The 25743-nt window shown below is 54.2% G+C and overlaps 1 protein-coding gene across 5 annotated transcripts in view; it reads right to left on the reverse strand.

The window, feature by feature from the left end:
* Positions 1 to 25743, reverse strand: part of MCF2L (MCF.2 cell line derived transforming sequence like) — a 112731-nt gene that overhangs the window by 25095 nt on the left and 61893 nt on the right. For all 5 annotated transcript variants that reach the window (XM_081082351.1, XM_081082353.1, XM_081082352.1 and 2 more), the window contains exons 4-9: positions 14054 to 14144; positions 5078 to 5197; positions 3240 to 3356; positions 2550 to 2699; positions 1466 to 1590; positions 65 to 179 (exon numbers count right to left, since the gene is read on the reverse strand). In XM_081082351.1, the coding sequence (XP_080938477.1) occupies positions 65 to 179; positions 1466 to 1590; positions 2550 to 2699; positions 3240 to 3356; positions 5078 to 5197; positions 14054 to 14144 (718 nt within the window). The remainder of the gene's footprint in view (positions 1 to 64; positions 180 to 1465; positions 1591 to 2549; positions 2700 to 3239; positions 3357 to 5077; positions 5198 to 14053; positions 14145 to 25743) is intronic.

Below are 25743 nucleotides of genomic sequence, written 5' to 3' on the forward strand. Positions count from 1 at the left end.
GCTTCCTGCAGCCAGAACACCAGGAGCCCGCCTACAGGTTCTCTCCAGGCTCTGGGCCACTCACCTCTCGGAAATCCTGCTCAAAATGCCGGAGCTGCAGACACTGTTCGAGTTTTTGCTGATGCTTTGCCCAAAACTCATCAAAGGCAGCCTCAGTTTCATTCAGCTGGGCCAGGAGCCTAGGAAAGAGGAAGGCACTTGTGCTGGCTGGAGTGACCCGTGGGGGAAGGAAGAATTGCCCCCTGCAACATGAAGCAGGGCTGGAGGGCTCAGCCTCCCAGCAGCCTTCTTAACACGCTCGCCTCCTCTTAGCGGGGCACTAAAGCACAGGTTTAGGAGGGAGGGCTTTCTGCAGGGCCCACTGACTTGCGAGGGAGGGCAGCTGGCTGAGCTGAGTTTGTTGATTTTTATAAAGTCGAGATAGTAAAGGTCTGCGGTCATTATTTACCACTTTGATTCTGGGGTTAAGAAAACAGTAAGCTGCACGTGTGGGTGAAGAGCTGCTGCCGCCACTTACTGTCATCACTCCCGAATCTGAGAACCCCTGTGCTCCAGACACTGTGCTGGACAAGTGTGAACCAATTTGATCTCACACCCACCCGTCAGGTGCTCAGGCTGGCCCCATTGTATAGATGAGGAAACCGAGTCTGGGGGAATTAGCAGTGTGCTCCAACCTCCTCCGTTCGTGACATTGAGGACATCTGCACAGGCTTCCCTCATGTCCCAGGGCCCACTCTGCGTCCCCAGCACAGAACACCTGCTCGGTGTGTGCACTTCGGCCACGAGGAGGGAACCCAGGTTAAGAGTTGAAAGCATCGGCCAGGGTCCAGGCCTGGGTTTGTCCAGCTGCTCTGCACCTGTCCCCAGCCTGTCCCTGAACAAGGAGATGGGGCCTCGCTGCTGACCTGGCTTTCGGGGCCAAGAGCACAGACTGGGAGGAGGCGCGTGGTGTGTGGACATGGCAGAGCAGCGCACGATGTTAGCTAGACACTCTACCCTGTGTTTTGTCTCGCAGCTGGACACCAACGGGGGCACGGACAATCACCCCCTTCCCTGAAAGAGGAGCTGAGAGGCCCGAGGCTGCTTCCCTACCTGGGAGCAAGCGGAGCCTCAGGTGCGAAACAGGACAGGAAAGCGACTGAGAGCAGATCGCCAAGCCTGACAGCTCTGTCCCCACTGTTGTCCCTTAAAGGACCCTCCACGCCTATGAAAAAGGGCGACTGCGCTAAGAAATCTCCTCCCAGGAAAGCTGCTTTCTTTGGGATTTGGGAGAAAGGCATTTCAGCAGGAAGGATTCTGAGATGCCCTTGCTTCCCCTTGGGACGAGGAAACCAGGCTCCTAGAGACGACGAGGCAGCACGGGTGGGGCCTCTGCGCCTGCCTGTCTGTTCCTCTGTCCTCAGCCTGCAGCCTCTCGCTGTCATAGCGGCCGTGCGCCTGAAAGGCCCGCAGCCCGAGGCCTCACCTCTGCACGGTGGTCTGGTTGTCCAGCTGGTCCTGGTTCAGGCTCTGCTCCGGGCTCTTGGACAGAGGCTCCCTGATGCTCTCCAGGATGCTCTGCCCCTCGTCCAGCGCCAGCCTCATGTCCTCCTGCGGGAAGAGCACGGCACCTCGCACCCCAGGCCCACCCACTCCCCGGGACTCTGACCAGGTTGGAGACAGCGGTGGGCTTTGTGGGGCATCGCCCCCGTGAGGAGAGTGAGCACGGTGGGCACAGCACCAGCCACAGCGAAGTCTTCCTACCCTCTGTGCTGACCGCTCACTCACGGGGGAAGCAGGCGGGTGTCGGGGAGACTCCTCCTGCTGCAACCAGGGCAGAGCTAGGGTTACGGGTCACTCAGGGGCAGCAGGATAAAGTAGGGGAGTAACAGGACACCAGACCTCTAGGTGCTGCTTCTGCAGCCATCCCCGCTGCCAGGGGTGAAAGGGAGCGAGGGGTTCTCTTGGCGTGGGCGGGGATACCCCGGAGGGCACCACCAGCAGGTCATGGTCACCGCTGATACACAGCCTGCAATGTGCAGGTCGGGCAGGATGCGGCAGACTCAGGGAGCACCTCTCCCTCAGAGCATTTACCCAGGAAGTGACAGTAAGTACGTGAGTACAGTGGCTGCTTGATGAATGTCAGCCTCTCTGAGTCAGCCCATGTCTCCTCCGCCTGCCGTCTATGGGTCCCCGGGGACAGAATTCCTGTCTTGGTTTACTAAAAAGCAACAGCAACACCTCGATGGAGGGCCCAGCTGCAAGGCAGCTCAGGAGCTGGGTCAGCGAGAAGCCACCTCCCATGCCTTGCTTCAGTCAGAGTTCACAGGCCAACCCCCAGGTGCCTCCATCTACAGCACTGGTTTATGCTGCTTTTAAAAAGGAGCACATTTCAGTTCTCATCACAGAGGTTACCCGGCTCATCAGCAGCAAAAGGCATCTTAGAAAACCCTTTAATTCTGTCTTACCTAATGCCGGCATCGGCTCCTTCTACTCCACCATCTCACACTCCGACAGAGAGCCCCCATTACCCCTCCCTCACTCTCCACCCCCAAAGAAACCGCACATACCTTTGCTTTGTCTTTCTTCTCTGTGTGTGCACAGAGCACCGAGCTCGTCGATTGGACGTCGTTGGGCAGCTCCGTTTCGGCCAGCTCGGTCCCGAAGGACTGCAGCATCTGGGCCGTCTGCTTAACCATGAGGGCGAAACTTTCGATGGCCTTGGGAAGAGGGAGAACACCATCACAAAGCTTTGCACGCACCGCACCCTCCTGCTGCCTGCAAAGTGCCCCAGAGGACCGGCCGGGACATCTTCATGGGGACGGGGCCACGGCAAGCCTGGTCTGCGTAAACACCTTCCCGCTGGTTCTTAGCCTCACGACCTCTTCAGACACATACCAGACACTCCTTACACAGGCTTTCATCAGCGAGAGTCATTCTAGGCCCAGGGTCTCTCTCCTTGTTGAGAGAGGTGTGAGTGCCGCAATCTACAACAATCTGGGGCTTTTCTCTCTTTCTTTTCAGTCTCTGAGCCCAGAGAAAGCCACTCCCGAACTTATTACTCATGTTATTTCTTTGGATGACTAAGGTCCACTGAGACCATCTCCTCATTCTTGGGGAGAAAACTTGGGTTTTCACAGGAACATGTCTTTGGAAAAGGCAGCATCAAAATGCAAAAGCAATTCTAAGGGTTTCACCGGGGATTATTGCAAGCCACAGCCCATAGCCCACATCCACGGGTCAGTGCTGGAAAGACTCACTGTGCGGTGACACAACCACCTGGTGTGGCAGTAATCCAGGGTACCGCCCAGGTCCTCGGTCAACTGGGACTTGTCGATGTAACCATGTAATTCTGGTACTGAGCTCAGCATTATGACCTAGAGGAGAAAGGAAACCGCCTCCAGACACAGAACACCCAGCAGACGGTCAGGAAACGTTTTCTTACTGGTGGCCCTGTTGACCGAAGTCACTGGCTTTGGGCCTGGCTTTCAATCCCAGCTCTACCACTAACCGGCTGGTTAACTTGAGGCAAGTCGCTTATTTTCCCTGTGTCTCAGCTTCCCCATTCATGAAATGGGTACAGGATGACTCATCCCACCAGATGACAGCCACTGAAGGGTGGCAAACCCTTGACCTAGCTGGGCTTGGCATGGACATCAGGCACATGGAAAGCGCGGATGCTCCTCTGGCCAGCTGAGCTCAGCATGGTAATCGGACAGAGCTCGGACTCTAAAGAAAACCATTTGGTCTTCGTTTCTGCTGACAGACTGTGAGGTCACTGCAGGTTCAGACCCATTGCAGTGCCCTTTACCTACACGATGGCCTTGACGGGGGACTACATGGTTGTGGTGACCAAGCAAGCTCTTCCACACGGGACACTTGTTTTATTGCTTTAATGTGTTTTTTTGTCCTTTCTGAGGTCATTCTGCCCATGAGTTCTGGATGAAAATATAGCCTTTGCTTTGTAAGCTGTCACACAGATACGACAAAACAGGTCTGGAGAGGTTTAGCCCAAATGTGATTTGAAACCACCTCATGTATTATTAAATGCAGTATTAGTTTAAAGCAGCGGTCCTCGCACCACCCCCGCAATTCTGTCCCTCAGGGGACACTTGACAATGTCTGGAGACATTTTTGATTGTCACAATGTTTGGGGGGTAGGGAAGGTGGTGCTGGCATTTGGTGGGAGGAGGGTAGGGGTAAAATCATGCATAGGTCAGCCCCACCACAGAGAACAATCCTGCCCAAACGTCAACAGTGCCAATGTGGAGGTCTTTTGATTGAAGCATGACCTTTTTTTAAAATTTTAATCTTCACCCAAGGATAATTTTCCCATTGAGTTTTAGACAGAGTGAAAGGGAGGGGGAGAGACAGCGAGAGAGAAACATTGATGTGAGAGAAACACATCTATTGATCGCCTCCCTCACGTGATGAGCCTGCAACTGAGGTACATGTCTTTGACTGGAATCGAACCCGGGACCCTTCAGTCTGCGGGTGGACGCTCTATCCACTGAGCCAAACCGGCTAGGGCGCATGATCTTCATTTTGTAAAGTAAGCTAAAATGTCCACTTAAAGTAGAAAACAGTTCTCAGCAGAGATGACTCCATTTTCTCTTTGTGAAATCTGATTTTGCCAACTCACTAATTTGGCTGATGTGAGCTGGAGTGAGGAGATGAGGAAAGGATTGGCCTGCAGGGCCAAGGCCTACAGCCCCCACCCTCTGCAGGCATGAGGGATGCTTGCACCCACTTCCCTGGGCCCTCTCTTGTCCCCTGGGCTCCCTTGTTCTTCAGCTTGACTTGCTATAAGAACGTTCTAGACTCATGGCTCTGATGAAATGCCAGTCCTTTGAAGGTGGCCCATCCAAGGCCATGCTTTGCACAGTCACCCCAGGGGTGCAGAGTGGCAGGTGGGAATGAAGGATCATACTGCTCCTGGTTGCATAAGAGGAAGTACAATTTCCGCCTGAGTCGTTTGGGGCTTTAGTTATGCTCACAGCACTGAGGTTAGCACCTTGAGAATTTCGATTATCACAGATGGGCCAAGAATGCAATTACGTTTAGTTCTGCCTACGGAGCTAAAGCTGGGTGTACTTACTGGAACCTTCATCTTAAAGTCATCTCTGTTGAATTTGAAAGCGAGGTCAGAGAGAGTCCTTTGGAAAAATCCTGTTGGTCGCAGAACAAGGACGAGCTGGAGGTTTGCCGGGAAGGAGGCCTGCAGGGAACAGAGGGCGTGGATCGCTGGTGGACCGCTGTAGCTGACGGAGGGGTCCCACACACCTGCAGCTAACTGCACAGGCCGGACGGGGGAGACCTGGTCCGGGTGTTTCCAACACAACAAAGGTTACAGACACTGGGCTCCGTCAGAGGCATCACCACCTCTTAGGAGAAAAGGGGGAAAGTCACACTGCTTGATGTTACTTACAAACGAGAAAGTCAAAAGCTTGTTACAGACTGAATTGTGTCCTCTGAAGTTCAGATGTTGAAGACCAAACCCCCAATGCCTCATACTGTGATCATATTTGGCGATGGGGTCTTTACAGAGACAGTTAAGCTAAAATAAGTTATTAGCATGGGCCTCCAACCCAATGACTTGTGAAAATGGGAAATTTGGACAGAAAACCCACCGGGAGAACGCTACGTGAAGATGAAGGCAGAGATGGGGGATGGGTCTACGGGCCAGGGGTCACCAAAGATTACCAGTTACCCCAGGAGCTGGGGAAGAGGGTGGAATACGTTCTCCCTGTGGCCACAAAGGGAACCAGCCCTGCCTTGACCTTGAACTTCCGGCCTCCAAACTGTGAGGTAATAAAGTTCTGTTGTTTAAACCATCCAGTCCGGGAACTTTGTTTTGACAGCTCCAGGGAACTATACTTGTCAAACAGAAATGAAGCCACACACACACACACACACACACACACACACACGCTGAAGGAAAGATAAAAAATAAGCGTGCACACCACACTCTTAGATACAATTATGTGAATGTGTTCAGCTACCAGCTTTGCTTACCAGGTACCTGGCCTTAGGCAAGTTACTTAGCCGCCCCGTGCCTCAGTTTCCCCATTTTGAAGCAGAGGTACCAGAGTGCCTTCCTCACTGCACTCCTGAGGGTTAAGTGATTTAATGCACACGCAGAGTTTAGCACAATGCTCACACGAAGCGCTCAAAATCGTGGCGATGACAGACACATAGTAAAAGGCTATTCTAGACGCCAGATGACTTCCAGACGATGAAATCCAGGGAGACCCCATTACTAAAACAAGAAATTCTGAAGCAAGTGAGTTCGATTTCTGGATAACCAGGCTACAGGCACCTAAAATACAATACACCAGTGATGGCGAACCTTTTGAGCTCAGTGTGTCAGCATTTTGAAAAACCCTAACTTAACTCTGGTGCCGTGTCACATATAGAAATTTTTTGATCTTTGCAACCATAGTAAAACAAAGACTTATATTTTCGATATTTGTTTTATATATTTAAATGCCATTTAACAAAGAAAAATCAACCAAAAAAATGAGTTTGCCATCACTGTAATACACGAACAGAATGACACAGCCCCAAAGCCTGAAACAGATACCTTGGCTCAAAGGTCATCCTGGCCCACCTCTAACATCCATGATCATCTAAGCAGGGCTGGCAGAAGACCCTAAGCCAGGGACCTGCGGGGCAGCCCATCGGCACACCAGAACCCACGGCACCTACGGATATTCCCGGGTTACGCCTTCCAGGGTTAACACTGCCACCCACCTACTGGTGACATCCATGCTGTGCCTGCAACCCGGCTACTCCTTGAGCTTCCACCTGAAGGCCCTCAGTGCCTGCTGGGCACCTCCACTGCCATCTGGGAACCTTGAGGGCAGCACTAAGACTCCAGTGATGGCGGCCTCTGGGTTGGGTGTGGAGCACATGCCCTTCCCGCCTGCAGCCCTGAGACACACCCTCCCCCCAGGTTCCCCAGTGAGTCTGTGTAGCATCGCCATAGCCCAGGTGATGGGGACCATGTGTCCTTGGTCACCAGCACCTTAGCAGGCGCTCGCTATGTGTCTGCAGCCCTGTGGGCCAGCAGGGGAGCTGTCACAAGGTGCCATCTGCCCAGCCGCTGGAGGTGCCTGGCACAGCTACCCACATTCACCACGGGACCCGCAGCTCAGGAGGGGCCTGTGAATAAGCACCCCAGCGAGCCGTGACCTCTCCACTGCGCTGCCCTGCTGACCCTGCCAATGCTCACTGAGTCCGACTCCTTCGAGCGGAAAAGACAACTCAGAGAACCACGTGGAGAGTCGGCAGCCTGAGGGCAGATTCCGGGCCATTTACCAACAGGAGGACCGTGCAAACCTGTCACCATCATTTGTGAAACTGGCCACCACTCTTTAAGGAAGACATCCTGACGACAGTCTCTTTCTAGAGGCGACAGCGAGTCACGCTTTTCTAAATTTCAATGTTGTTTTTGCCGCCCTAATTCACACCTCGGGCAGATGTGCTCCGTAAGTACAGGTTTGAATGCATTGGATAAAGCTGTGCCCTGGTCCTCCAGCGATTTCCCATAGATGAACTCAGCTCAGGCGGCGAGGGCGCGACCGGCGGTGGGCCAGTCCTGGGAGGAGACACTGACCTTGCTGAGCCTGTGGCTGGGGGTGACTGTCTACGTGAAAACCGGTTCATTCTCCCCCTTTTCTCGCTTTAGTGTTTCCATTTCTTTAAGCTGTTGAATCTTTATATTAAAGAGAGCAGTTGTAAGATCCTAGCCAAGTGAGAAGGCTTAGTGACATACACAAACAATATTTTGAACACAAACAACGGTAAATTAAATTTTCTCTGGGTTGGAGCCAACCATATGTACTAAAAGCCATCTGGGAGAAAATAAAACTTAATTTTAAAAACATAAAGGTAACTGGATGGAGGATTTGGGATGAAGGCTATAACATAACATCTTGTTGCAGCTACTCATGAATCAAGCAATCAGAAAATGGTTACAACAGGCTCCTGTGTCATATGAAAGCAATATTCTTTGTTTTCAGGGGCTCACCTTGACTGACTTAGGAACACATAGGATGTGATGACTCTACATGTGCAATTTGGGGATAGATGAAGAGGACTCAACTGGCTTCTGAATTCATATTCTTAGGTTCTTACTAAACGAAGAGGCAACGCAACTGGAGCCAATAGACGAAGGAGTTCCGCGGAACCCTGGTGTTGGGGGAACGCTGTCTGAAATCCTCCCCAAGTTCAAGTCACTGCCTTAACTTGTGCCCAAAGCCACAGTTATCCAGCCTGACGTGAGATGTTTAATTTCAAGTGGAGCAGCTGAAGCCGGACCAATGACATTTGTCTCCTAGTAGCCAAACAAGGAACCCAAGTTTGTGTGATAAATATGAAGCTGGAAGCTTGGATCTCAGTGTGAGGAGATGAAAAACCCAGAGACTGAATCAGAAAAGCTGTCTGTGAGCAGAGGCCTCTGGCCGCCGGGGCCGCTGCTGGGAGGTCTAGGTGCAAGCCTGCCCGATGGGGCATCTAAGACCAGCCCCCGGGGAGTACAGCTGAGACGGTCATAAACACCATTAAGGAAAAGACATTTTAATGAAAAATGAGTAGGAAGGGGGTAATCTCTGAAGGAAGGACAGTCGTTCCACCAAATACTCTCAACATCGGGATGCCTGGGCTGCCCGCTCTTCTGGGACCAGCAGCGCCTCTGCCCACACCCTCCCCTCCCCTGGCATCACCACCTGTGCTTAGACCTCTGGGAACTGGCACGCAGTAGGCATTCAGTAACATTGTTTAACATAATATTATTTTGCCACATACGGTGTGTTTACTGAATGCCCTAAAATTCCTGGGTCCCTCAGATACTTTGTGCACACACAGATGGCATCGGCTTTATAGGCAAAACCCCGAGTTCTCCCCACGCGGACTAAAACGACCTGAACTGCAATTTCCTTCAATGGCATGCTCTAGGACAGTGATGGCGAACCTTTTGAGCTCGGCGTGTCAGTATTTTGAAAAACCCTAACTTAACTCTGGTGCTGTGTCACATATAGAATGTTTTTGATATTTGCAACCATAGTAAAGCAAAGACTTATATTTTTGACATTTGTTTTATATATTTAAATGCCATTTAACAAAGAAAAATCAACCAAAAATGAGTTCGCGTGTCACCTCTGACATGCGTGTCATAGGTTCACCATCACTGCTCTAGGACATAGACTGAGCCTGAATTAGGCTAGCTCGGAACTTAAATATGTACAGTCCATTACAACCCTCCACCATGCTAACACCACACACACACACACACAAACACACAAACACACACACACACACTCACTCTTCACACACAGACATAGTAGAAGTGGGTTAAAACTTGAAGTGGAATCCTAGAAGACATACCCTGGCATTTTTATCAGAGAGGCATTTATCCCAGGACAGTCCAAACTTTGAACCAACTGTTAAATAAACAAAGAGTGATGCTTGAATTCTCAGCTTGGAGTCTTGTTTCTGCTTGTGTCCACCGGTAGAGATCATGACCTGTGCCAGGTCAGAGCACCCATGGCCCCCAATGCCCATGAGAGCCGATGAAGGCTCTGTTTTGGATGGAGGCACAACAAGTCTGATTTTAGGAACATTAGACGTTGGCTCCTCCAATGCCTTATTCTTCTCTTTCAAGCCAAGCTGAAGGCATCCAAGAAAGGAAAACGAACACCCCAAATGAAGGAAAGCTCAGCTCAGGAGACAGTGCACATGGTGGCAAAAAATAGCCCTGAACTACGTGGTGTTATGTAAGGGCTGAGCCTCAACCGGGGGCCCAGACACACTGGAGATGAGTAGAGCCGCTGCCACCGACTTGCTTCTGTGGCACCTGCAGCTGGCCAGGTGCCCTGGTGGAATTGTGTACCCTGGAGGCGCCCATGTGCCGATTCCTCCCGAGGGCGCTGGCCTAGCGGGTGCTGGGTGGTTGTTTCCCCAGAGCCCCCTTGGTTAGTAGTATAGGCTGGCTGCAGGTGGCAGCTTGAGTACCAGCTCTGGCGCCAGTTCAGTCTCCCACCTCCTGGTCCCACCACAGAGCCATGGGAGAGATCAGACCAAACCCTGGCTCAGAGGTGGACGCATGCTCAAGGAAGGCAGCAGGGCTTGGCTCGGAGCGTCCTGCCCACCCCTGTGGCCTGTGCTGTCTCAGGCACCCCTATATATTTTTCTGGTGTCTCTAGGCCAGTGATGGCGAACCTCTTGAGCTCGGCGTGCCAGCATTTTGAAAAACCCTAACTTAACTCTGGTGCCGTGTCACATATAGAAATTTTTTGATCTTTGCAACCATAGTAAAACAAAGATTTATATTTTTGATATTTATTTTATACTAGGGGCCCGGTGCACGAAATTCGTGCACTGTGTGTGTGTGTGTGTGTGTGTGTGTGTGTGTGTGTGTAGTGTCCCTCAGCCCAGCCTGCCCCCTCTCACATACTGGGAGCCCTCAGGCATTGACCCCCATCACCCTCCAATCACAGGATCGGCCCCTTGCCCAGGCCTGATGCCTCTGGCCTAGGCGTCCGGCCTGGGCAGCGGGGACCTGCAGTGGCAGCAGGGGGGGGGGGGGGGGGGCGGGGAAGGGAGGGTTCGCGATCGCGTGGGCTCCGCCCCTGCCTCTGCAGGATGCCTCTGGCTGAGGCGTCCGGCCCGGGCAGCGGGGACCCACAGCTGCAGCAGCCCCACGATCATGGGCTTCGCTTTAGGCCCAGGCAAGGGGCCCGTAGCTCCTGGGACTGCCAGCTTCGACCGTGCCCAGCTCCCATCGCTGGCTCCACCCCTACTTCCTGCTATCACTGGCCAGGGCGGAAAAGGCACCTGATTCTCCGATCATGGCTGGGGGGCAGGGCAAAGGCGGCCCCAGGGCCGCCTTTGCCCTGCCCCCCAGCTCTTAGCTCCCCCCTGGGTTTCAGATCACTGTCAGTGGCAGGGGGCTTCTTCCTGCTTTCCCTTTCACCTCCCTGCATTGTGCCTACATATGCAAATTAACCGCCATCTTGTTGGCAGTTAACTGCCAATCTTAGTTGGCAGTTAATTTGCTTATAGCCCTGATTAGCCAATGAAAAGGGTATCGTTGTACGCCAATTACCATTTTTCTCTTTTATTAGTGTAGATATTTAAATGCCATTTAACAAAGAAAAATCAACCAAGAAAATGAGTTCGCGTGTCACCTCTGACACGTGTGTCATAGGTTCGCCATCGCTGCTCTAGGCATAACTCTGACCACAATGTCTGTCAGCTGTCTGCACCCTGCTTGGGTGTATATTTCTTGCTCATTCTCCCCTTATATCCCCAACACCACGTTCCAGGCACAGAACAGGGTTTTCACAAATGTGTTCAATACATTAATAGAATTTTTCGCATTGATATCAGTAATTTTTTATAACAAGAAGCATCAGAGTGTAAAGAGAATCTTTGACAATTCTGCTAGAAAAATGCTGATTTCTGGGATTTCCAAACCAGTACTGGGGAACTCTGTGACTTACAGGAAAAAGGATAGAAAAAAAAGCCACACGTATATTTTTATTGTGTAAGAATCAGTGCAAACCTAAAATCTCAATCACCAACTTTTTAGCTGTGATTTTTCACAAAACAAAGTTTTAAAGATGAGCCAGCTTGTTTCAGCAATCAATCTGATTATAAACCTCATGATGAATAAAACTTGGTATGAGCTTGGCTGTGACAGCTCCGGCAGCTGGCCCAGACCACACTGCTGAATTGTAGGGTGATCTGAAGGATTACTCACCCCATCCCCCAATTTATCTGTTTTGTTTTTAACAGCAACCCTGCATTTAGGAAGCTCCTTGCTTCTAACCAGGAACAACTGATGAACTTGAGAGATATTTATGGCGAACCTGTCTCACATGGGGCTTGGGCTGGGTGCCCAGCCACTCGAGGATGGACAGGGCTTGGCCTTGACCTCAAGGAAGCCGTGATGTGCAAACACAGAATGACTGTGAACTTCCATCAAGCAGAGGAAAGGCAGGAGACTCCCAGGGCAGTGCTGCTCTGCTGGGGGCTGGGCGAGGGGGTGTGGAAGGATGCGAAGCCACGTGGTGCTCCGGGGTGAGGGTGTTCCAGGGAGATGCCCGTGTGCAGAGGCGCAGAGAAGCACTTTCCAGCAAGGACGAGAGGCCTGGACCCACAGGGCACGCCCGTGACCACGTTGGCATTTCAAAAGTACTTTGTGCCTGGCCAGTGTGGCTCAGTAGTTGAGCGTCTACTTATGGACCAGGAGGTCACGGTTCGATTCCTGGTTGGGGCACATGCTTGGGTTTCGGGCTCAATCCCTAGTGTGGGGCATGCAGCAGGCAGCTGATCAATGATTCTCCCTCATCATTGATGTTTCTATCTCTCCTTCTCTCTTACTCTCTGAATTCAATAAAAATATCCTTTTTTTTTTTTAAAAAAAAAAGAGTGCTCTAAGTTTATGAGGATTTTAAAATAAAGGAAATCTGATTATATAACACACTGATTTTTTTCAACCGATGTGCTGCAAGAATTTTTAAAACATATGATATCTATTTAGTCAGGGGGGCTGACCTCTTTTCCCTTAGATTATCAAATAAAAAACTGACAATAGCCAATACAACAATAGGCATAGGTGTGAATGAATCAAAATTATAACTATTTTTTGTCAGATCGGCAAACAATATATATTTTTTGGTGTGCTGTAGTTCATGTGTTCCATGCGATGAGAAAGGTTGGAAATCGCTGATATAACACACTGACGTCTTTGGAAGTGCTCTGAAGTGTTTTGATCTGTTTCAGATAAATGAGGTCATGGGAAGTGTGTGCTAGGAGGGGTCTGGGCAGGGGACACCTGGGGCGGTGCAGGGAGACGCTTTATCCCAAAGACACATGTAGGATCCAGTAGTAAAGAGCAGGCTTGCCCCAAAATGATGTGAACTGTAGGAGCCAGAGCAGACCCCGAGCCTTTAATCATCGTTAAGATGAAATAATGAGGCAGAATGTAAGGAAGGAGTCAATTCCTCCACTCTACTCAGAAACCCACCACAGCAGCCTCTCTGAGGCCAAGAACCAAAGATGGCTGAACGCAAGGCCCAGAACAAGAGGGGAGGAGAATTTCACTCTGCCGGGCATTAGGTTTTTAAGAAACGCTTGGGAGCAGCGGAGCCATCACCGCCCAGGGAGACCCGGCCAAGTCGCTCTGGGTCACTCTGCTTGCCAACAATCGCTTTTCGGTCCTTTGGCGGCTGGGAGGCGAGCGTGGGTGGAACCCAGTGTGGTGAGAAGTGCTCCACAGTGGAGATCGTGAGCGGGGGTGGAAGCTACTGGCAAGAATAAGATTCAGGGCTCCCTGCTGACTTAACTCTTCCCTCCCAAATAATCACAGCAAGCTAAACACAGCCACAGACACAGACCAGCTGCTCTGCCCTGGAGGGCGGCACACAGGCTGCAAAACAGCTCCACGGACGTAAAGATAAATTCCTTGGCAGCGAGGGTTACCAAGTGCAGGATGGGGTTCCCAAGAAAGACACGGGCATCTGCGTCAGTCGTAAAACTATGGAATACACAGTCCACTGGAAAGGAGAGGTCACTTAGAAGAAGCTGTTCGATATAGTTAAAACTTCTGGCCTGAAGACGCTCTGTGACACACTCAGTAGTGCCCTGTTACTCAGGACTCTGTGCTCTATTAAAGAATGAATACACAGTAAATCCTGGGTAGCTCACATACTCAATGGTCAGAAATAAGCCAGCTGGTGGAATTGTTTTCTAATTAAAACAGGCCCCCTAAGAGTTAACCCATTTGAGGACACACACACACACACACACACACACACACACACGTGCATACACACACATGCACACACGCACGCCTTAGCAATTGTTGAAGTCAAGGAGGTGGGGCTCCAGGCCTCAGGCCACCCGGGCGGTGCTTGAGCTGGCTGTACGCCTCGGCGCTGCACCACAGTGACAGCTAGAACCCACACTGCCACCCAGGCAGAAGGGTCACCAGGAGAGAAACGCTGCTGTCCCCAAGCCCAGGAGAAGAGCAGGTGGGACGTCACAGAGCCGGGGCGCCGACACTTACTGCTATTCGCAGGACTGACGCCTTCACGGAGGTCCATTTGTCCTGCCTTCGGTCTATGACCAGGATGAATCCGATGCCAGCATCTTGCAAGCTGAAACGAGGGGGAGAGAGATATCTGCAATTAACGTGTGCAGCAGGGAGACGGGCTTTTGCGTAATCTGTAAGAAAATCTAATGATAAAACGATTCCTCCCAGGATCCTTATGCCACGTCCGCGCTGCAAGGTAAAACGCGTGCCAAGTAGGCGTCTGAGCAGACTGCAGCATTTCCATGAGCCTCGTCCGGGCAATTTCCAGGACTTGCTCTTATCTAAAGACGCACCAATATTTTCTGTGTTTCGTTTATTTCCCAACCTCACAACAACCATCTCGCAAGGCAAAGATCCAGGCAGAACCTATCCTTCCTGGAGCTTATTCAGTTTTTGTTCCACAGTAAGCGCCGAGTCATTTTCTTTGCTGGGTTGACCAGCTGGCTAAATCCTCCAGGACACGTTGTAAGATCCACATGTTACAGGAGTCCTGGCAGCTGAGGTCCTCGTGCTCGCCCACGTTAGAGAATTGCTCTTGGTGGCACTGCTGCAACCACGGGAAAGAAGCCCCCAGGCATCCGAAGGCTCAGGAGCATCTGGTGGAAACAGGAGAGGAGACAGGGCTCCTTGCAAGAGCAACATCTGTGGCAGAGTTAACACTGAGCCGCTGTGGAGTGACAACCTCCGTCCTGACTTAGCCCAGCACGGGAGCCTGAGTCACAGCGTAGAAACCAGGAGGCCTCCTCCGCCGGTGCATCCCACAGCCGAGCCAATGGTGCAATGCCAGCAGCGGCCACTGCCAGCCAATCCACGCGGGAGCGAGAGGAAGGCAGGCCGAGGCGCCGAGTGGAAGCGCTAACTTCCAAGCCTCTGAACCGAAGGGAGCCACTTGTGGTTTGAAATGCAAGTCAGAATGACATGCAACAAATAGAAGTTCTGCAGTGTGCGAAAGCCTGCTGTAAACGCCACGGAATAAAGCCAGAGCTGTCCTATCCCAAATCCTCCCCGGCCCTCGGATGGAATGACGGCGACAGTGACACAGAATGCACACCTGGGTGGGTGTGGGCTGTGGATTCTGGGCTCTTATCCCCACTGGAGGACGAAGGGCTCCGGGTATAGGAATCTGGGTCAACAACAGCTGAGGCCTCGGTGAGTGTGCAAGTCTTCACCCGCTTTCATTCAGAATAGCCTGTCCGCTGCTGCTATCAGAGCTCATGCGCGCGCACGGCGAGAAGGCAGTGATTGTGTTTCACACTGTCCAGGGCGCTCCACGCAGAACTCCTGAGCTGGCTCAGTTCTTACGGAAGCAAGGTTTTTTTGTTGTTTTGTTTGTGTATCACTCAAGTCTCAGTGCCAGGAACCTAGATTCACAGCGGTCTTGCTCCCCACTGTATCCCAACAGCAAGGGCTCAACACAGATGGCCGGCCGACTTGCCTGATTTGGGCTGGACTGCTAAGGTAGGACGTTGAGATGGAACAGAGACCCTAGTCCTGTGCCTGGACCCTCATTTTGTTCTTCGGGGTTGCTACTAGCCAGCCACCGCACTACAAAGCTTGTCAGGATATTCTTTCTCTAGTCCTCATAACAACCCTACGAGGCAGCTGAGAGAGCAGACACAGACACAGAGGGGTTAAGTTGCCCAAAATCACACAGCCAGTGAGCACAGACGGAGTGAACCCCAGGGTCTGGCTGGGAGTCAGGGCTCTCAGCTGCCTGCATGCTGCCTCCGGGGCCAAGCACACTCCTCTCGCCCCTCCCACCCCTGGGCTTCCCCCTAATGCCAGGCCAGGCGGGGCCTCCTCTCCAGGGGTCCCTGCACCACTCCCAGGTGTCGGGGGACATGATAAGGGGCCTGACCTCAGAAGCAGACAGCGAAGATGCCCACACACCAGAGCCCAGCTCAGGGCCAGGAAAACTCTCTTCCGTGCCCCCCTCATCTCGCCTCTCACCATATTTTGGGAGCAGTGACTCAGAGGTGCCTAGACTTAACAAACATAAGGCATCTTATGTAAGATGTAGACCCTCCAAGCCTCCCATGTGCCCGCATGGTTGCAGCCGCAGAGCAAGGCCGTGCGAGATGCCCACCCCCAGGAGCCGAGGCTCAGCAGCCCTCAAGGTCCCATCCTTCCACCCACCAGCTGGCTACGGAGGGTCTGGATCTGCCCACATGAGTGAAGGACCTGGAGCTCAGGGAGCCCTGCTACACCCCCTCTCCACTCCCAAATGTGTGACCTCATATGCCCAGGAGATGGGGCGCTTCATGCTTGCAGAAGCTGCCTCCAAGGGGGACCCTGGCGTGCCGAGCCGTGGGCTGACGGCTGAAGGTGGCGGCAGGGGAGCAAACAGGGGGCAAGCGTTCAGAATCTGGCAGCCACACGCAGTGTCTCAGGACCCTGGGCACACGTGGTCCGCAGCACACAGATGTTGGCCTCCAACCTTGAAACACTTGGATCAGAGGGCCGCCCTGGCCAGCTGCCCAGCAGCTGAGTGAGGCCGATGAGCTCACTTTTGACCTAAATCATCAAAAGAGGCACAGAGCTGGAGTAAACTGTTTCTGGGGTTCACCACTCACTGGTGTCTCCTCTAACACCTTGGGGCTCATGGGCCTGGGTGCCCATGCACCTGCTAACTCTGCTTGGGTGGCCCTCGGCGGCCAGGGCACACAGGCCCGTCAGCTGTGGGTCCGACCTCCCTTCGCTGGGCGGGAGCAGGGAGCTGCATGGAAACAGTCCAGAAGCAAGGGCTGGGCCGTTCCTGCCGGGGAGCGAGGTCTGCCGTCACCCGGCATCACATCTGTCTAGTTCTTGGCTGAGCTGCGTCTTGGTCCCCAGGCCGGCTGGGAGCGTGTGGGACTTGCTCCCTCCCCCTCCTCTGGTTTAAACCCAATTTATACAGAGCAGGGATGGGCGGGGGACACAAAGAGAAACCAGGGTGACCGAGGAGGAAAGGCATTCGCAGAGAGGATGGCCGTGGTGGGAGAGCCGAGGGGTGGAGGGGGTGGGGGGCATGATGACAGGGGCCTGCTTCTCCAGCTACAACGTGCACCCATGACTCCCGGAGTCTGTTAAAATGCCGATTCAGACTCAGGAGGCCAAAGTGGGGCCCTCTTCGTGCATATCTAACAAGCCCCCCACGTGGCTGATGCTGCCAGTCCAAAGACCCCACCAGGATCGCGAGTCCCATGACAAGCCCCGAGGACTTCCTGCGTGGGGAGGTATGGTGTCTGAGCAGCCCGAGGGGAGGCTGGGACACTGGGGGTGGCTGCTACACCCCTCGAACTTGGAAAGGAGCGTAGGATGGAGGGGGCAACCCCCAACACCACAAGGAGATATTCAGGTGGAGTGAAGTGGGGGCCCCGAGGATGAACAGAGGGCAAGGCAGAGGTTTGGGGGCATCGTGTCATTCTGGAGGGCGGGGAGTGAGCCGTCAGGGGGTCCGTGGGAGAGGGGAGGTGTTGCCATTGGTGACAGGCCCGGTGATGTTTTTGGAGAAGGGGCAATTGGGAAGAAATCCCAAGGGACTGGGAGGTCACTGCCCTCTCCAGGCCGAGATAACCGGGCGGGGGAGGGGGAGGGGACATGCCTTCCCAGAACAGCAGGGCCCGGGCATTCATCTTCTCGGGAGCACGTGGCCGATACCTGCTGGGTCTGGACGTTTAACCATCACTCGAGAGGGCGCAATAGGCTGAAGGCCTCGCAAAACAGTCGGTGGAACCCGCGGCTGTGCCCTGTGTGCTTGCCCGGTCAGTTCCCACGCCTGTTCTCTCCCCTTCGCAGGAGGCAGGGCTTTCAGGAGACAAGCCAGGAGGGCCGTCACCTGGGAGCAGCTTGCATTCCCAGCCTGGCCATATGCACAGTTTCCAACATTCTGTGTCCTAGTTACAGGAATAAACCAAAGCACCAGCCAAGCGCGGAAACAGGTAAAAGCCTGAGGAGGAACTTGGGCGGCAGAGTGTTAAAATGTGTTCTGACCAATGGCGCCCTCTTGTGGTTGGAAGTGAGTTCCGCATGTGACGCAAGCGAATGCTGGGTGCCCCAGGCGGGAGTGTGTGTGTTGCGGGGGCGGGGGCGGGGGGTGGGGTGGGGGGTGGGTGTGTGTGTGTTGGGGGGAGGGGACAGGCCAACTTTAACCAGCTAGAATGTGGTTACCGTGACTTCTGGGGAGCCCATCACGCTCCCTGGCCCCTGGACACTGCTGCAGTGTCCCAGCCACCTGCCAGGATGCGTGTGTGGGAGACCCACCTGGCCCAGGTGTCCCAAGCCGTTTGAACAGCTCAGAGCCGAAGGATCTAACTCTCAACTAATCTAGTGCTCAAGTGTGCCTTTCTGGTCTCCTGAAAGCCAGGCTGACAGGACGGTCTTAAGGCAGCCCTGCTTTGGGACAAACCCCTTAATGCTGGGCATTCATCTTCACTCGAGCGTGTGGCTGATACCTGCTGGGTCTGGACGTTTAACCATCACTCGAGAGGGTGCAATAGGCTGAGGACCTCGCAAAATAGTTACTGGAACCCGTGGCTGTGCCCTGTGTGCTTCCCGAGTCTCTCTGTGAGAGCTCCCCACCCATCCCCATCCCCACTCCCATCCCCATCCCTATCCCCATCCCCATCCCCACCCCCATTCCCATCCCCTTCCCCAACCTGACCCCATCCCCACCCCCACCTCATCCCCATCCCCTTCCCCATTCCCACCCCCATTCCCATCCCCTTCCCCAACCCGACCCCATCCCCACCCTCACCTCATCCCCATCCCCTTCCCCATCCCCACCCCATCCCCATCCCCATTCCCATCCCCATCCCATCCCCATCCCTATCCCCATCCCCATCCCCACCCCATCTCCATCCCCACCCCATCCCCATCCCTATCCCCATCCCCATCCCCACCCCATTCCCATCCCCATTCCCATCCCATCCCCATCCCCACCCCCATTCCCATCCCCTTCCCCAACCTGACCCCATCCCCACCCCCACCTCATCCCCATCCCCTTCCCCATCCCCACCCCCATTCCCATCCCCTTCCCCAACCCGACCCCATCCCCACCCTCACCTCATCCCCATCCCCTTCCCCATCCCCACCCCATCCCCATCCCCATTCCCATCCCCATCCCATCCCCATCCCTATCCCCATCCCCATCCCCACCCCATCTCCATCCCCACCCCATCCCCATCCCTATCCCCATCCCCATCCCCACCCCATCCCCATCCCCATTCCCATCCCATCCCCATCCCCATCCCCACCCCCATCCCCATCCCCACCCCCATTCCCATCCCCTTCCCCAACCCGACCCCATCCCCACCCTCACCTCATCCCCATCCCCTTCCCCATCCCCACCCCATCCCCAATCCGTACCCTATCCCCACCCCCACCCCATCCGCATCCCCATTCCCATCCCCATCCCATCCCCATCCCTATCCCCATCCCCATCCCCACCCCATCTCCATCCCCACCCCATCCCCATCCCTATCCCCATCCCCATCCCCACCCCATCCCCATCCCCATTCCCATCCCCATCCCATCCCCATCCCCATCCCCACCCCCATTCCCATCCCCTTCCCCAACCCGACCCCATCCCCACCCTCACCTCATCCCCATCCCCTTCCCCATCCCCACCCCATCCCCATTTCCATCCCCATCCCATCCCCATCCCCATCCCCACCCCCATTCCCATCCCCTTCCCCAACCCGACCCCATCCCCACCCTCACCTCATCCCCATCCCCATTTCCATCCCCACCCCATCCCCATTTCCATCCCCATCCCATCCCCACCCCCATTCCCATCCCCTTCCCCAACCCGACCCCATCCCCACCCTCACCTCATCCCCATCCCCTTCCCCATCCCCACCCCATCCCCATCCCCACCCCCCATCCCATCCCCATCCCCATTCCCATCCCCATCCCATCCCCATCCCCATCCCCATTCCCATCCCCATCCCCTTCCCCAACCCGACCCCATCCCCACCCTCACCTCATCCCCATCCCCACCCCATCCCCATCCCCATTCCCATCCCCAATCCGTACCCCATCTCCATCCCCACCCCATCCACACCCCATCCCCTTCCCCATCCCCACCCCATCCCCATCCCCATTCCCATCCCCAATTCATACCCCATCTCCATCCCCACCCCATCCCCACCCCATCCCCATCCCCACCCCAACCCCATCCCACCACTGCCGAGGCTGGAGGCTGCGTAGAGAGGGTGCACCCAGGTTGTTTTGAGTTAGCTGAGATGGGCTCCGCGGGCTTCAAAGCCACTGTACTCCTCCTGGGTGGAGGAGAGGCTGCTCAGGAAAAGAGGCCGTCCTCACCTCGTTATAGAGACCAGGGGCTCACCTTTCTCTCAGAATTAGGAATTTGTGATCCCAGTGCTGGACAGACCTTAGACATGATTACCCACCCCCCAGAGAGGGCCTTGCCCTGGGTTTTGTAGCTGACTTGGGGTCCACCGGCAAAGACCCTCATCACACCAAGCTGCCTCTGCTTCCTGAGGGTCAGGAAGGGCTGCTGGTGCCATCAGATCTCTGGTAGCCGAGACCAGATGTGCTGCTGCAGAAACCCTGACCTTCCCAGGGGCCAGCACCACCCCCAGGTCTGCTCTTAGAGCTGCATCTGCTGACCCTGACCGCAAACCCATTGGGGCCACACCCTGCCTGTCTCCCGCTGTACCTGGCCCAGACACACACTCATTTGCCCAAATGAATGAAAGAACATGGGACAGAGAGAAAGCGTCAGCCTTCCTCTCCAGTGTGTCCAGAGCTACAGGCCCCTCTGGCTTTGTCTCTGCCCAGCTCTGAGAAGGAGCATGCTAACAGGGCACAGCTCCCTCTCCAGATTCCCCCCACCTGCTCCTCGAGGTGCTGTCCTGGGTCCTGGGTTCAGTGCTGAGCACCCTGGAGTCTGGACCTCCTCTGCTGATGTCAGCCAGTCCCGTGCCTGGGTGCATTCCCTCGATCCCACCGCCCAAGTAGCATCCAAAATCCTCCTGCCAGTTGGCTGGCTTTCCAATCAGCAGCAAAACAACCTCCTTAATCGTGTTTAACTGTCTTTTAAAGAAGTTACACTTATTATTGCCACTGAGAGACTGAGTGTATGGACGAACAACGGCCAGGCCAACCTATAAAAACATAACTCTGACCCACACCCTGCAGCAACCAGCCCAGAAAACCAGCCCTCGGTCTCAGCGCCCAGCCCAGCAGCCAGCCTGACTCCAGAAGTCACACTTGCAGGAAGTTGGCTGCTGTCTGCAGATTGTTGCTGCAATCCCAGAAATCAAACAACCGCCGGGGCAACTGGCTCTGAGGGTCTGGACGCTTCAGTGATGGCCGGTTCACCACGTCTGCTCCTGCTTCCAGCTCAGGACCAACCAGAGAAAGCCCAATGCCCTCCCCTAACCGCCCCCGCACCAGGGGGTCTGCTGGGGTGTGGAAGCTGCTTGCTAGGGCGGGACCCCAACACTGAGCCAGGTCCCTGTCCTGCAACAATATTTCCTGGGATGTAAACATCAACAGGTCATAGCAAGCCAGGTTGGCGTCAACACAGGCTGATGCTGTGGGAAGGGAGACGGCGTCGGGTTTAAAGAGAGGCAGAGCCAGGCCAAAGGCATTTCTGAGCGCATCCATGGCTCCAGCTGGGCCTTGTTCCAACCTATGCCCGCCCAGGGCTCACAGCTCGAAGCTGGAGGACGGAGGAGCAGCCCTTCCCCGTGTCAGAGGACCACGGCGACACTGAAGGAGTGTTCTTAGAGCCACTGCTAACAAGGCCCGCTCTGCCTGGCGCCGGGACCGGCGGAAACAAGGCCAGTGATGGGGCGGCATCAGGCCAGGGCATGCTCTTGCAGGAGGCGGTCACAGGCTGGCATCGTCCCAGACCGTCCCTGGCAGGTGTTGGCATGGGAGTCAGGTGGAGCTCATTCATCCATGGTTGGGCCCCACGGTCCCACGGGAAAGAAGGGCCAGCTTCCCCGAGGCCTGCCAGGATGTCAGGGCCCTGCCTAAGCAGGAGGGTCCTGAGGCTGGGCCAGCCCAGAGGGGACAGGGGATGGGCAGGCCAGGCAGGTGGTTGGATGGAGGTGGAGCCAGGAGGGACAGCCTGGGGGGTGGGCACTGAAGTTGGGGAGAGGGCACACACAGCCGTACGTGCAGGACACGTGGGTCCTGGCTTTAGGCAGGGCCCGCTCTCCCCTTCCTGGCCCCTGACTCTATCTGTTTACTTCTCTCTCTTTCATCCCATATTTCGACACTGGTCTACAAAAGTTAGACCAGTAAGCAAATGGTAAAAAGTCTCATTTCCTTGTTTTTCTTTTGTAAGCCAGAGGTGACGGCCGCCTTTCTCTCTGCCCCTGTGGTTTACCTGCCCAAGTTCACACTCCGTGACCTTGAGTGTGTTCCCTAGCCATTCAATACGGAGCCTTTCTTTGCTGGCTGTCCCTTCTCTCTTCTTACAATTCAGAAGCTTAACCTGTTATAAGACCATTGTGCACCGTGTTTATTTTAATATTGGCCAGCTTTTTATCCCAGAAAGCAAAACAACAAGGAAAACATGAAACGCTTTTAAAACTCTCTCCCCCGCATGGTAATGTGCTTGTTCTCAAAGTTGACACGCAGTCCCAGTGCGGGCTGGCGAGTCAGCCGCACACAGAGGATGGCCCGCAGGTGAGCAGGTGCCAGCCACAGAGCCCTGGCCCCCAGAGCAGGGGCACTGCCTCTCTTCTTCACACCCCAGAAGGAACAGCCCACTTACCGGGGTGGGGAACGGCGGCCCACGGGCCATAGAAGGCCTGCAAGATCATTTGGTCTGGCTCTGCCAAGGCATTAGGGGTGAGTTCATTAAATGTTTGACCAAATAATAACAGGCTAAGTTTTAGGTTGATAATTTTGTATGGCCCGCGAATGATGTTATTAATAGCCAAATGGCCTTTGGAAAAAATAAAAAAAATAAAAGTTCCCCACTCCTGAAAAACCACACTGTTATTTCTCTAAAGAGCAAGAAAACTTGCATTTTTATGTTCTTTATATTAAAGTGGTTTTTTTTCATGTCAATATATATAAATTTTTGGACAAAAATGAACAACGAAAACCCAAACTAGGATACCAAGGGAATCACCGTGAATGTATCTGGAATGTGTGTGAACCACTATTTTTCAAAGACAGATTTCTAATCTAGCTCAAAAACATAGCCATCAAGAGATGAACAAAGCAAACAAAATGTGGCACATCCATACAATGGAACGTTATTTGCCTTAAATGGAAGGAAATTCTGACACATGCTACAATATGGATGAACCTGGAAGACATGCTCAGTGAACTAAGACAGACACAAAAAGACAAACACTGTATGATTCCACTCCCACGAGGTCCCTGGAGTCATCAACTTCATCGAGACAGAGAGCAGGGCGGTGGGTACGGGCGGGGCAGGGAGGTGAGGAGTTTGTGTTTAATGGGGACAGTTTCAGTTTGGGAAGATGAAAACGTCTGGAGATCTGTCACACAACAATATGAATATACTTTACTAAATATCTACTTAGAAGCAGTTAAGTTGAATATCCTACCAGATTTTAAAAAATGCTATAAAAAACTAACAACCACATATATCTTTAAGTACATTTAAAAAATTATCCCTGGTCAGTGTGGATCTGTGGTAGAGCAATGGCCCACACATCAAAGGGTTCGATTCCGGGTCAAGGGCACACACCTGGGTTGCAGGTTCGATACCCGGCCCCAATCGATGTCTCTCTCTCACCTCTCTCTTTCTCTGTCTCTCTCTTCCCCTTATTCCCTCCCTCACTCTCTAAAAATCAATGGAAAAAATATCCTCAGGGGAGGATTAACAAAAAAAGAAATGAAAGGGTGCACATCTGGCCAGTTCTTTGTAAGAGTGGAGTGACCTTCTCCCTGTGGGGGCATACAGGCACAGCCGCGGGAAGTCAGACCCAGGCTGACGACCTTCTGGAATCTGCTCATTACCTGCGTTAGGTTTGTCCTGCAGCCCAACTGTCCGCCTTTCCCGCTCCTGTGTCCGTGCGCGGGTCCTGGACCCGGCGCCTCCTCCTCCTCCTCCTCTGTCCGGACTCTCCGCTGCTCACCTGGCAGCTCAGAGCTTATCTGGCGTCTTCCTCTGCCTGGATCTGCCTCCAGTGTCTCCTCCCCACCTGGAGCTGAAACTCTAGCTGCGCAGGCTTCCAGGTGCCCCGTGCCTCCCCGTCTGCACCACCCCAGCCCCACGGGGCGGATGAGCTGGCAGGTGCAGCCTGGGCGTTAAGGGAAGGGACCCCCCCCACCCCCCGCCCACACTCCCACGAGTTGCTTCCCTGTACCCTTAGAAATGGTTAAGGCGGGATGCTGTATGTTACGAATATCTTCCCCTCACAGCAAAATGTCATTATTTTGCAGTCCGGCAAGGGCTGTGGTTTCTCCTACTGGGCAGGGAACCAGGTGGTCATCTCCTGGCCTCTTCTCCATAATGGGATCCCACCCATCCCGCCCGTCGGCTCCAGCAGGGGGAAACCCTCCACGGCTGAGATGCTCAGTATGGCAGCCACCGGCCGCAAGGGAGTTGCAACATGGCTGGCCTGAGCCAGGCTCTGCACTTGCACAGGAATTAATTTTAATTTTTAAATAGATAGCCAGGCATGGCTAGGGGCTGTCACACCGGCCGGCCGGCAGCACCAGAGCAAGATAACTGCAACCAAGGGAGATGCCCCGAGGAGAGGAGCGGCCTCTGGCTCCCCCAGGAGAACGCGAGGCGCAGAGATAGGACCCATCGGAGTGCAGCGGTCACTGCGGTGGGCAGGGTCACCGAGCCCCCAGAGCTGCAGGCCCTGTGGGACCACGGGCTGAGCAGAGTCGCTTTCAAGTGGAAAGACTGGCCCTTTCCTAGCTGATTCCATGGCTGGAGGGGGAGGATCATGGGGCGAGAGCGACTGAGAATTATTACAGATGGGATCCCTCTCAAGGTGCCGGATATAACCAGCCAGGCGGGGAACAAGGCTGTTCACCTCAGCAGGACTCTGGACGGAGCCAGGGGGAGGGGAGGGGGTGTGTGCCAAGGAAATCCCTGCCCCCAGGGCAGACTCGTGTGCTGGCCCATCTATGCCAGGGAGCACCGTGCCCCTGGAAGGACGACGCGACAGGTGCTGCGTAGAGGGCTGCCCGGATACGCTGTGGACTAAGAAGAGGAGGGCTGTGACGATTTCACCCAAACTCAACCCTGTTGGGGAAGGAGCAGGTGGCGAGGGGAGACTCTCCCTGTGTCACGCGTACATTTTTAATTGTTTAGGGTGCATTCACGCACACACTTTTCTATCTTGGTATTTTAAAATGAACTGAAAATCCAACCGGAAATCATAGTGGCAGCGAGAAGTAAGGTGCTTCTGAGGGCTGGGGACCCCTGGTCTGGGGCTTCGCTAACCAGAGGGCATGTACCTCTGGGAACGGGCAGCCGGCGCAGCCAGCAATCTGGAAAGGAGTCTGTGCGGTCCTGGGTTAGCCCTAGACTCGCACACTAGGAGGTTGGAACCCTTGACTGGGCGTTGGGACCACATTTACATTCCTGTTTCATTCCATAAGCATCTGTCTTTCTCTTCCATACGAACTGGGCCTGTGGGTGCGTTTGTGCCCGTGTAAGTGTGCGTGGTGTGGACGTGCTCATGTGTGGTGCATACACGCCTACG

This window comes from Myotis nattereri (assembly GCF_964212035.1).
Source record: "Myotis nattereri genome assembly, chromosome: 2".
Taxonomy (NCBI): domain Eukaryota; kingdom Metazoa; phylum Chordata; class Mammalia; order Chiroptera; family Vespertilionidae; genus Myotis; species Myotis nattereri.